Source organism: Lissotriton vulgaris, chromosome 8, assembly GCF_964263255.1.
Source record: "Lissotriton vulgaris chromosome 8, aLisVul1.2, whole genome shotgun sequence".
In the NCBI taxonomy this organism is placed as follows: domain Eukaryota; kingdom Metazoa; phylum Chordata; class Amphibia; order Caudata; family Salamandridae; genus Lissotriton; species Lissotriton vulgaris.
The window spans coordinates 207,157,195-207,170,174 of record NC_141696.1 but is presented as its reverse complement, the minus strand read 5'-3'; the positions used below and the strand labels follow the sequence as shown (position 1 = coordinate 207,170,174).

At 41.3% G+C, this 12,980-nt stretch overlaps 1 protein-coding gene across 1 annotated transcript in view; it reads right to left on the bottom strand.

Moving 5' to 3' along the window:
* Positions 1-12,980, bottom strand: part of LOC147696880 (N-acetylated-alpha-linked acidic dipeptidase 2-like) — a 443,587-nt gene that overhangs the window by 45,125 nt on the left and 385,482 nt on the right. The window contains exons 8-9 of the mRNA XM_086936082.1: positions 8,400-8,491; positions 7,041-7,131 (exon numbers count right to left, since the gene is read on the bottom strand). Of these exons, the coding sequence (XP_086792208.1) occupies positions 7,041-7,131; positions 8,400-8,491 (183 nt within the window). The remainder of the gene's footprint in view (positions 1-7,040; positions 7,132-8,399; positions 8,492-12,980) is intronic.

Below are 12,980 nucleotides of genomic sequence, written 5' to 3'. Positions count from 1 at the left end.
CAACATAGAAATGTCCAGTTGGCTCCTTCTAATAGCAGTATCTTCCTGGTTGATCTTTTGGGTGATAGTGCCAAACAATCTGCCACAGAAATCAAATGTGTGAGTTGCAGGGCAAAGGGGGAGAGTTGGTTAATCAATGCTTTGCTTTGAAACAGGTCTTCAGGAGACCCAAGTTCTCAAGAAGCACTGCAGCCTGGCACAATATTTCCAGTATCTTAAACTTCATTGGGTGGAAGGTGAATGAACACCGGGCAGAGGAACAAGATGTGGCTTTGATAACTTTCATGGACGCAAGAGCCAATGTTATTCTCTTTCAGGAGATCCATCTTCCATTTAATAAATAGAACCTAGTTTGTTAGAAGAGTCTAATCATGAACCTCTTCTGGATTGGGGCTGCCAGTTACAATTAGACAGGGAGCAACTTTGACTCAACTTGGATAGAAAATAAACATGGGCTAGAACTGTCTTGGAGCACTGAAGGGGAACTAACATCACATTTGCTAGCTTGTACCGCTTGAAGATAGGTGGTCCTGCTGCTACTTATGAGCTTAGTTTTGTTAGAGCCCACTGTATGAGTGGTGGTCACTCAACAATATGTTCTTGAAGCAAGATTGTTCTGTTAGACACTTCGGGCAAAATGTCAGATGATTTGGAGGGTACCTGCCATAGATTATATCCATCAGAGCATGTTTATGTTTTTAAACTCTCACATTTACCAGTGATAAATCTGCTTCAGGCAAGTTCTAGTACTAGGTTGGAGGCCTTGTGGCATATATTAGCAGCAGCCATCAACATCTCAATTCCTTAAACAGACATTCTGGTGGGTTATTGTGAAAAACTGCCTCGTTTTGATAAGTCAATTGACCCATCCACACACATAGTATTTCTTAAATGTTCCAAATGTTTTCTTTAGTAGCTAATCAGAGCAGCAAGTCAATACCAAGAGAAATGTGTTACCAGTAACAGCACAACTAAGTCAATGAATAGCGCTCCCCTGAATTTTGCTCATCTGAAGTGTTTGTTTCTGAACTGTATCTCTTCAAATCAAACTCCTCTCAATTTAGATTTAGGATGGAAGTTGGGAGTTTACCTTACTGAGCTATTCTGTCAGGCTCTAAATTAAACCTTTCATTTCAGAGTCTGAGCTCTGCCCCTCTGTCTTCAGTACCCTTTTTCTACTGATATCTAGCCTTTTGTTGTCAACATCATGGTACTATATACAACGATTCCAATCAACACCCTTATGTATTATCTTTTTCAACTGAGTACATGCTTGGGTGCATTTGTTTCTCTGAACCCTGTCACTTTAAAATCTTCTTCTTCAAACTCTCTGATTCACTTTCCCTGCCAGTGCACAACACCAACCACTCATGTAATTTGTGATGTGTAGAGGACCCCCACTCCTGCACAAATGTTGCCTTCTCACTACCATATGTGCTTGACAACTGGACTTGTAACTGGACATAGTATCTTCCTCAACTCTAGAGCAAAGATTTTTCATGCTTGAATTCACTTCCACTTGTCAGGAAGATTCTTGGATTTCATTCCTCCTACCCTAAGCTTTCTTTCTGCTACTTTAACTAAATTTCCCCTGCTACAATCATCTATGTATTGCTGGCAATCACATTGCTTCTTATTTTTCAATTTTAAGAAGAAAAGTTTATTTGTTGATTAATTAAAACCATTACAAATAGCAAAGAACAAATTCAGTTTACGACCTTATTTGAGAAAAGCAATATAAACACAGAACCAGATTATCTAGCGCTCATATACATACTTAGTTCAGCTGTAGTAGGATGATCAATGAACAATTTAGCAGCAAAAGTGAAATAAAGTGCAATGAGTTGATAATGAACGATTTAGCAGCAAAAGTTAAATAAAGTGCACTGTGCGCTCTAGTTCCATAACAAATGCTTTAGATGCTAATCAAAGAATTCTGATAAAACCATTTTGATCTTAGAATAAAATTAATATACTATCTCCCCAACTGATTTGATATACTTTAAGGCAACAAATTAGAAAATCATATACTTACAGCATGAAATGAAGTAATACATTTATAACAGTTAAATTAAAACATTTCTATAAAATTTCCTCATGATCCCTAAAAACATTTACTATTATAGAGTCATTGACATTTTAGATAGCATGCATTACATGGATTTCATCGGTTGCAGTGTCTTCCTTACATAATTTTGTTTCCATTATAAGGATATATTTAACAAACTGATGAATTAATCTAGGTGTAATACCGCTTAGACATGCAATAATTGCAGTTCTGCACGTTCTTACTCCCATTTCCTTAAAAAGCGTTTTTAAAAACATCTTTCGTTCAACAAGCAATCTTGGGCACAAAGTTACAATATGCTGTAGAGTTTCTTCGTTTTTACCACATAATCTACAGACATTAGAGGGGCAATTTTTTTCCCATTTTGGGATTCCATCTTTGGTTGGGTATCTCCCAAATCGTAGCAGCATAAATTTATTTTTAATATAAGGTTTTAAATAAAATTTCAAATAGGGCTGGGGATACAAATTGTTAAAAGAATTTACTATTGTCCAAAGATGTTTTTTTCCCTTAAATCGTCTTTATCCGTTATACAAGACAAAAGTGCTGCTAATTGATTGATTGTTTTTTTAAAGACCATTTTACACCTTGTTTCATCCTCTAAGTTCGGGCAATCAAAGGCAAGCAAACACTTGCTTAAATAAGATTGCCAGCTTCCCGAATAGGCCCCTCTTTGAATCTCTAGCCAACAAAGGTTGGCCAGCGAGCCTTCCTCTGATCTGGATAATAACAGTAAAGATTTTAAAAATGTAGATTGCCTAACGAGACACTGTTTCTTCAGTCCAAATTCCAGTCTGACATTCGCTCGACTGATGTTTTTTGGGATTCTAAATACCGATTTATATGATCTTATTTCAATATCATCTAAAAGTTTTGCATCTTTGCCCCGAAAAATAACAGAATCATAGTCCAATGAAGGAATTAACTTCACTTTCATGGCCTTCATCAAGTGGTCATGATTTGGGCATAGTAACTTATCCCTCAATTGTCTAAAGGCAAATGTAAGAGATGAGCCTTTAGCCTCTAGGTTGTTAAAATGTTTCCTGAAAGATAAATTGTGATCAAATGTAATACCCAAATATTTATAGGTTTTTACACAGTCAACAACCATACCGTTGATATTCCTTTCTTTAACAGCTAGTTTACCTTTTCCCATGGTCATTATTTTTGTTTTTTTAATATTTATTTTTAGACCATTCCTTGCAACATAGACGTTAAAAGAGTCTATTAGTCTTTTAAGGCCAATAACTGTCTGACTTAATAAAATAGTATCGTCAGAGTATTGTAAATATTTAATCTCTTGGCCCATCACAAAAGGGGAATGAGTATTAATATCTTTAAAATGGGCAGGGAGATCAGACATAAAAAGATTAAAAAGGCAAGGGGCCAAAACACAACCTTGTTTCAGGCCGATGTTTGTTTGTTTCCAGGCGTCGGGTTATATGACTGCCGTCGCCTACTTTAATCTGGACCCAAGTATCCGAGTATAGCAGTTTAATCATTTTTAAAAGGGCGTCGGATATTCCCCAATTATCTAATTTTGACCATAATATGTCACGGGGCACAGAGTCGAAGGCTGCTTTTAAATCAATAAAACATATATACAGATTTTGTTTCCTAATTTTGGCTCTTTCGCCTAATAGAGTTAATAAAACTAAATTTGAGTAAGTTGATTCTCCCTTTCTGAAGCCAGTTTGTAAATTTGGTATCAGTTTTTCCTTTGAGGCCCATAATTCCAATTCCTCTAACAAGCAGGTTGGGAATATTTTAGCATCAACATCAGTTAGAACTATTAATCTATAATTTGCTGGATTATCTTGAGGGCCGCTTTTATAGATTGGTTGGGCGATACTACCCTGCCAAGAGTCTGGAATTTTACTGGTTCTAAGTACATCATTAAACAGCATGGTAAGAACCTCTGGCCAATCCTTCAAGGCTGGTTTAAATATGGCATTTGGCATTCATTAGGTCCAGGCGCACCATTTGATCGAATCCTATGTACCACTTTCTTTACTTTATCAACTGTCCAAGGCTCAATAACCGGGATATTTGTCGGGGGTTGCCCAGATATTACGGATATCTCTGGACATTTTTTACGCATAAGAATAGATTTGTCTTGAACAAACTGAGGGCCTAATTGAGCCGTTTTAGAGTTATTTAGAAAAGATACCCAAGTTGATTCATCAATATTTGCGCTATTGCTTCTATTGTTTCCATTTTCTAAATTATTAATTAAACTCCAAAAGAGCCTAGGGTCTTTCGATTTGCAGGCGTGATGTAATTTGGCCCAAATTGTTTCATAATAGACTTATTTGGACTTCCAAATTTCATTCCTGTAAATCTTTTTTAATTGTCTATTTTGTTGAGCGACCACAGCACAAATGGACCCTTTTGCTTTCCTATATAATGATCTTATGATTTTATTGAGTTTTCTTTTAAGATGTTTTACGCGAGGGGAAAACCATCCTGGGTTCCTTTGAGTTAACATCTTACCACCTCTAGATTTTACTTTAGAAAAATTTGACAAAAGTGCAGTACATAAACAAGGCCAAAGGTCTACCGGATTTTTTCCCTCAAGTATCGCATCTTGTAAATCAACAATTAGGCCAGCTAGAAAGTCCAAGATATCTTTTTTAATTTTATCATTCCATATGAGCCTTTTTAAATTAAAAGCGGTAGTTGATGTTCTAATTGTTTTTGACTCGGGCAGATAATTGAACGCTAAAGCAAGAGTAATAACTTGTGGGTTGTGGTCGCTCTCGATCCTTGGTACAACTTGATAACTTTGGACTGCCTTTACAAGATTTTCGGAAATTATGCTGTAGTCAGTTATCGAAGGACTAACACTTTTCCTAAATGTAGGAGTATTATCAGCATCTTTGAGAATATTTAAGTAATATTTTCTGAACTCACAATTAGACCATTCTAATAGGGTGGATGATGGTACCATTCCTTTTTTATATGAGAAAAGATGCATGTTAAAATCCCCAGTTATAATGATCATTGAGTCCAAATGGTCGTAATATAACAATTTTACCATTTCCCATAATAGATCGAGTTGTGAGGACCGTATCTTTTTCTTTGAACTCAAATAGACATTTAGGAAGATAAATGATTGTTTGGCAATACATTTAACACACAAGATCCATTTTACTTGAAGGTCTATCTCAAAGTGTTTAACATCAAGATTTAAGGAAACATATATGGAGAGACCTCCACTAGGGCGACCTATAGAAACCTCACGAGTTGCCACGTTCAGATATTCGTAATAACCAATAATAGGTTCACTACACATTTGCCAGGTCTCCTGCAATATTAAGATATCAAAGGAGTACAAAAAACTCGTTACACTCGGATCCTCAAGAAGTGTTTTGAGACCATTTACGTTCCAAGAACAAAACTTTAGAGATTTCAATGTTTTTCAGAGGAAGATAGGCTTCAGTCCTTCTTTGCAGAGTTAAACTTTGATAGTATTGAGGGAAGCCAACTCCAATTTTTCAACTCACACTTCCAAGTTAGAACTGTTTGAGCATTCTCTTCTATTTCTCCTTATTTCTCCTTCACCCTGCCCATTACAACTTCTTCCAGCTGTGCTGTCACTTTTAGGTTTAGCCTAATGCAATTTCTGTGTTGTCTGATTTGCTCCCAAAGTCTCTCCCCGCTATCTTACCTGTTACCCTATGCTAAATACCTGGTGAGTGGCCCTCTATGGAGTTTATTGCCTCTTCTGCCCTCTGCTCAGGACTACCAGACCTATTTGCTGCTTCTCCAAGCATCCATCTCATTCTCTGAGGTATAATTGGAATCTATATTGGGGAGTGGCAACCTGAACCCAAACTCAACCTTCTACAAGATCATTTATAGATGCTCATCATCGAGTGCAACCTTTCCTAAAGCATGTGCTTGCTCTCTCCTTAATCATTATAATCTAGAACAACCAATCTATTCATATTTGGAAATTTCAATATCTGGTTTAGCAGGGAGTATTTATCCAACCTCAACAGGATAATTTAGACCCTGGTGAGTGGCCCGCGTTGTCAAAGCAGTCAATGGCCTCCCGTACCCTCTGCTCAGGACTGCCAGTACTATTTTCTGCTTTGAAGTCTGAATGCTTGCCCAGTGAAGTGAGCAGGGAGCATGGGGAACACTGGGTAATTTCCCTTAATGGGACTGCCATGCCTCCCGTGACAGTCCCATGCAGGGAAATGTAGTGATGATACCATGCTCTAAATAGGGCTGGGTGAATCATTATGACCTGGCAGCCTTGTGTCGGATATACAACCCAGGTGACAGTTTCCTGCAGTGGAGCTAGGTTGGTGCAAATCCTTAGATCTGATTTGCCTTCCCTCCAGATGAGGCAGGTGAACCGAACATTTGGTAAGGCTTCTGCTCTGCCAAACTTAATGAGTCGCTAAATCTTTCTTTACAGTTCTTCAGTTTTTGCATCAGCACATCAACAATTCACAAGATCTAGCCATTTGTTTCATGTATCCTTGACATTATCTTCATAGCTGAGTAATCACTACTTTACATTTAACACTCCACTGCCTTACTCGGCTATCCTAAAGCAACATTTATGAACAAAATGCAAACAACAAAAACAAGTTTACATTTCTAAAGAGCACAATGCATAGAATGGAAAGCATGCATGTACTTATAGGTAAAATAACATGGTAAAAAATAAAACATTTTCCTGTCTATATTTTAGAAACAAAATAAGAATCCCCATTCCTCTTGCCCCTGTAAAGCTTTTCCATGAATTAATATATAAGATATTGTTTATGTTATTGCTACTGATATGTTACATACTAAACTTAAGGCCCAGTTCTCTCAACATTTTATAAGTAAAATAAAATGACAGATAACAAAACATCCTTTAGTACAAGTGTAGTAAATTCTAAAATCTTTCACCACAAGGATACAAATGCACGCACCAATAAAGAAATCTCAAATCAAACTGCAAATAACTTACTGGATTTTTAGTATATCGAACTCTGCCAGCTGCAACACCCAATCGTTGAAAGTACGCTTCAAAGTCACTTCCAGATCCCAATTTGTTTATTCTGCATAAACAAACAAAAACATATATAACAGTAATATGCCACAAATACAAACAGAATAAATGTATGTCGTTTCTAATAAAAAAAAATTTAAATGCTTCACTCCCCATATAACCTGAGTGGTCACACCAGGAATCATACATAAATGGTCACTAAAAAAAGATTGATATACATTTGCATGTAAATAAAATGGTAGAAGCAAATGAATTTTGAATGATAAGCATGTGAAAGATTTAGAACAACATTTGTAAAAACCCAGTCAAGGCTAAGTCAGCTATAAATGTATTACTACCGACTCCTTGAATGCCCCATCTAGATACGCCAGAAAAGGAAATCTGAAGTAATACTAAAAAATGAACAGACAAATTGTGCAAGGTGCTCGTAACTTTGTCCTATAAAAGTCCATTTAAGAGAACTATTCCCTGCCTTTTAGTTTCAAGAGGAAAGCTAGCTGATGAAGTTTGTTGTTTAATTGAGAAACATATGCGACCCTGAGTTTAGAATCTGGGCCAGTTGCTGCAATTACGCTTCCTTTCCAAGTATTTACATTATATCTGATTTGCTGAAAAGATTACAAACAACTATTTCAGTGAAAAACCTTAAAAAGTAAACACTTTTGTGAGTTTTGGGTATGGTTGCCTGCATATCCCCGAAAATATTGAAATATTATAAAAGGCAATAAGTTTATGTAACAGTTTTGGCAAAACATTCATTACGTCTACTTTCACCATTAGGACATCTATATGTTCATGAAAATATAATGCACACATTTCTGCTAACATAGTTAGCACAATTAAAAAGGTAAAAGATGTACTATGTCAAATTTGCCTGCCAGCAAAAATTGTGTATAGAAATCTTTTGGAGTTTATTGAAAGGTATGAAGCAAGACATAACATTTAAAATTCAGCACATTTAACAATTTTGCCAATGTTGTAATACACTTCTAACCCTTCAAAACACGTTTTTTTGCCCATTTTTTATCTTGTCTTATGTTTTTCAGTCTGACCGAAATGCCCTGAATTACAGGTGGCAGTCATACCACTGTGTGTAAGACATAGCAGCATTCATGTGAGCCATGTATCAATAAAACAGTATCAATGCAGCTGACAGTCTCAGGTATAAATATTTTTTGAACCTGGCACGCCATAAAGGTTACATTTTCTTCACAATCCACTTGCATTTACAAAGAAAAAACAATCTGTAAACAAAGTACTTAAAAAAAAAACAGTATATGGTGTTCAGGTAAAAACTTGAACCAGTCTAAACTTTACCTGGGAAGATCTTTATTTTCGGGGGAAGGAGCCTTTTTAAGCCAACTTTCATACAGAGATTTTCCTTCAGAATCCTCATCTGGACTTGCAATCTGAAAAAAAAGAAAATAGCATGTAATGCACTAAATGGGTAATCTCACGGTATATATATATATATATTTTTTTTTTCTTCCCACAACTTCCGAATCCCGCTAATTAGAAGGACTCAGAGATGACACACCAGGAGATCTTTGCACAAACCCTTTATTGTGCACTCAAAGAACAAGGACGACGAGTTTCGGCGTTAGCCTTTTTTAAGTAGCCACCATTTTGAAGTTTACACATATATAAGTCCATCTTTCATGTCCCAATTCATCAACATAAAGAAAATACTTCGATTTTAAATCAACATATTGTGTTAAAAAAACAATCTGTATATATATACACATATCAACAATATAATTACATTGTATTAGTGCAAATGTAAATGTTGGTGTCTGATATTTGGGCGGGACACAGAGGGTGACATTGTTATTGTAAACAGGCAATCTCCCCAGCTCCGCGATCGTGAACTACATAATCGCTGTGATTGTCGGGAAACAGAGTATCACTATAGACTCCCGTAACTCCGGACTACGGCATGAATTTGCCTGCCGGGAGGTGAAGTTTTTACTCATCTGCAGAGAATGGGGTTCGAGACCATTGTCAGATTAGAAATCTCCCTATTCACCTTTCACATCCATTATTTCTCACCTCAATCCCGGGGTAATTCCTAATCTATGGGAGCTCCCTTTGATGTTCTATGTTTATTTAAAATGGGTCGCGGCTCCGAACTACGAAGTCGTTTAGCCCATCGGGAAATGAGGTTCAAATGCTGTGATCGGAGCGGGGTTCGGGATTTCTGTCAGATCGATATCTCCCCTAGCTACAGCATACTCAGTCTTTCACCTTTAATCAGAAGTAAAGGGTTACTTGATGATAGGGGAGTTCTGTAGTAGGGGATCTCTGTGTATAGTCATAATCTAGTGAATAGTCCCGCCCATGTGCGTGGACCCCGGAGCAATCAAAAATAATCTCTTAAAGTGTCGAAAAAATGCAGAACTGCACAGACACTTAAGAGAGAATTTAAAGACATATAATGCAGCCTATAACAGGCTACACTGTCCAGTACTTCAGCTAGAAATTCCACCAAAAATCCACAAAAACAGCAAAGTCTGTCCAGATTTCCCTTGCCTTCAGCACAAACCCCTCTGGAAGATAGAGAGGAAGACATGGACAGACAAGCCCCATAGGCTGCCATTACGTGGCTCAGAATAGGATACTGTGACTTTAAGAGAACTTTCCAGAACTTCACAGTATCCCAGAATGCCCTGCAGGTCCCTCTACTTTCAGTTCTTTTTTCCGGCTCCTGCAAGCAGGACCCTGGAGCATTGAGCTCTCCCTTTTCAAGGGTTTTGTTGGTGTTTTTTTCACTAGATTCGATTTTGTGTACTTTTAAAGTACTTTGGTGACTTCTTCTTGGTTTTTTGCACCCTTTTGTTGTCCATAATGCCTGCATTATTTGACAAATGCCCGGAGTGCTCCAGGAAGAAGGCCAAGTCAGAACCCCATGAGGTCTGTATCCTCTGCCTTCCCTCTTCCCACATCCCTGAGGAGTGTGAGATCTGCCAAGGCTTCACTGGCAGGACCCTGAAGGACAGACTGAAGATCAGGCTTCAAGGGCTCGAAGAAAGAAGACTGAAGGCGCAAGGTGGGTCTGGAGGGGCTTCATCTGTCCATGCAGAGGCCTCTGGGGGGCTCCCCAGGGGCAGGAAGTCCAGCGCACGTACCCATTCTCCGTCAGGGTCGGTGGCACCCACCACGACGTCGAGAGGGAGGTCCAAGGCCGGCTCCCCGTCTCCCCAGGGCTCTGGGTCGAGAAAACGTCGCCCGTCGACGTCGAGGGACTTGCATAGGCCGCCGTCGACCCCCAGGACATTGTCTTCGTCGTTGTCTTCGACGTCGACGTCGAGCTTTCGGCATTGACGGGTTCGGCGTCGGCGCTCGCCGTCAAGGCGACACCGTCAATCGCCGTCGAGAGACAAGACATCATTGTCGTCGAGGGGATCCTCGTCATCGAGACCGCCGTCGAAGCGGAAGCGGTCGCCGGCGAGACAGAAGCGTTCGCCGTCGAGGCGGAAGAGATCGCCGTCGGGGCGGTCGTGGTCGACGTCGAGGCAGACGAAGTCGACGTCGAGACATTCGAAGGCGACGTCAAGGCGGTCGCGGTCGCCGTCGAGGCGCAAGAGATCGCCGTTGAGACACAGAGGATCGTCGTCAAGATGGTCCGGGTCGACGTCAAGGCATGGCAGGCGTTCAACGCCAAAGGGACGTTCGACGTCGAGGGACCGACGTTCGACGTCTGGTCACCGTTCGTCAGCGTCAAGGGACTGTGCTGCACGGCCTAGGGCTGTGGGGGGCTCCCCACAGTCCGGGAAGGATGGTGGGTCACCGGGATCGGTGCACTCGGAGGTGTACACTCCGAAGAAGTCTGTTACACCTCCTCCTCCGCTACCTAGAGGTCCGCGTCCGAGGGCTCCTACCCCTCCTCCGTTGCCTCCGCTGCCTGCTCTTCCGACCGGACCACGGGCCCCTGCGCCTGAAAAGCCTCCACCTGTTCCGCCGAGGTCGGTCTCGTTGCCCAGGCTGCCGACCCCTCCCAAGAGACTCCTAAATCTAAGGAACCGCGTAAACCCAAGTTGGCCGTCCCGGAGACTCCGGCTGACCGTCCGAGGCCCAGGAGATCGAGGTCGCGCTCCAGACGGAGAGGACGATCGAGGAGCAGACACAGGTCATCCACCCGTTCTAGACGGCGCCATAGGAGGCATAGGTCCAGGTCCAGTACGACTTCTAGGACCCGCTCCTATTCACCTACTCTGTCCGATTCCCCGGAGACTAGGGTGTCTCCGATCGACGACATCGGTACATTCCAGGAAGTTCTCCTGAGGGGGGCTGCGAAGTTGGGTATCACTGTGACGGCTCCTACACCTACGACGTCCGTGATATTCGAGACTTTGCACAAGAAGCACCTGTCTCGCCCTCTGTTGCCTTTGGTACCAGGACTGGTTGAACCGGCACAAGAGCTGTTTCTTACACCTGCGGTGGTGAAAGCTGCCCCGTCCAGACTTTTGAAGAAATACAGGGCACCGGACTCGGATCCTGCCTTCTTGAGGATGGACCCAGTACCCGACTCAGTGATAGTGACGGCGGCCAGGAAACAACATTCTACCTCCCCGTCCTCCACCGTGCCTCCGGATAAGGAGAGCCGCTGGATTGATTTGGCGGGAAGGAAGGCATGTGGGACTTCCTCCACCACGATGAAGGCTTCCAGCGACTCAGCATTACTGGGACGATATTGGAGTTCTGGACTTTTTGGTTCCGTCCAGAGGTGTCAGGGAACAACACCCAAAGACCCCGGAGTTCCACCTGCCTTGGTGCACAAATGAACAGAAACACGGGCTTCTCGATGGTGGCGTCAAAGACCAAAGGTTTATTACTGCAGGGACACAGAAGTCACAGAAACTACGCATGGGCAGTAACTAGGAGCCTGTTCAAATTGTACAAAGAGGGTTGCTCCTTATATACTAAATTTTGGCCTTCAGGCGAATTCTTACATGTTAGTACATTCCCAAACCTTTGTGTCCTAAACAATAAATATTTGGCGTTGCACAGGAATCGTCAACAATATCTGATGTCAAAACATTACGAACGAGGGGTTCCCACTTTTCCATCATAATCTCATGTCAACTTTTCATTCAAGACCCGGACCGCCTCATCGTAAATTTCGTTACCTCCCCCTAATAAAGGCCCAGAAGGAAAGGAGCAGAGCCAGGTGCAGAAGATAGAAAAGCAGGATAAGGGATGTTTGTAGGTTGTAAATGGGCAAGGCTACCGGCTTCGGCCGCCTAATCGTGATCAGGACAATGGACACGAAGACCAGTTTAGCAGGACTGGCCTCGGGCAGAGGAGGCAGCCTTTGTCGAGTCATGCAGCTACAGCGTGATCTGGTCTAAGGTGCACGTGTCATGAAAGAGGTGAATCTCCGGCTAAGGTTACGTGTCCTTAATCGAAATGAAGTGATCAGAGGTTATTGCATATGTGAGGGCAAGAAACACAAAATGGCGGCCATGATCTAAGATGGATGCCGTGGGTAGATCAGAAATGTGTTTATAAAAGGAGTACTTTTGCTCGTAGCGTAGCGAAAACACCAGGATATGCTAAATGGATCATTTGCGGTTCGCTGATACCAATATTATGTATTTCCGACAATATTGAAAACACGGGTTCAAATCGTCACGGAACCTCAGACCCTCCTTTTGCCCTTACATAGGCAATTACTCAGTCTATGTCAGAGTCTAATTCTATGCTCATCAGGTCAGTGACATGCTGTTGTATCATCATCCTTTCTCGTGCCTTTTCTCCAAACGCAGGTGGTTTTCTAAGACAAGTTGCAGCACACAGACTACACAGAGCAGGACCACACTGGATAATCAGGCAACATGAGAACAGGAATACTAAGATGACACCAATGACCATTAGAACCTTCCATCCCCACGCTGAGAT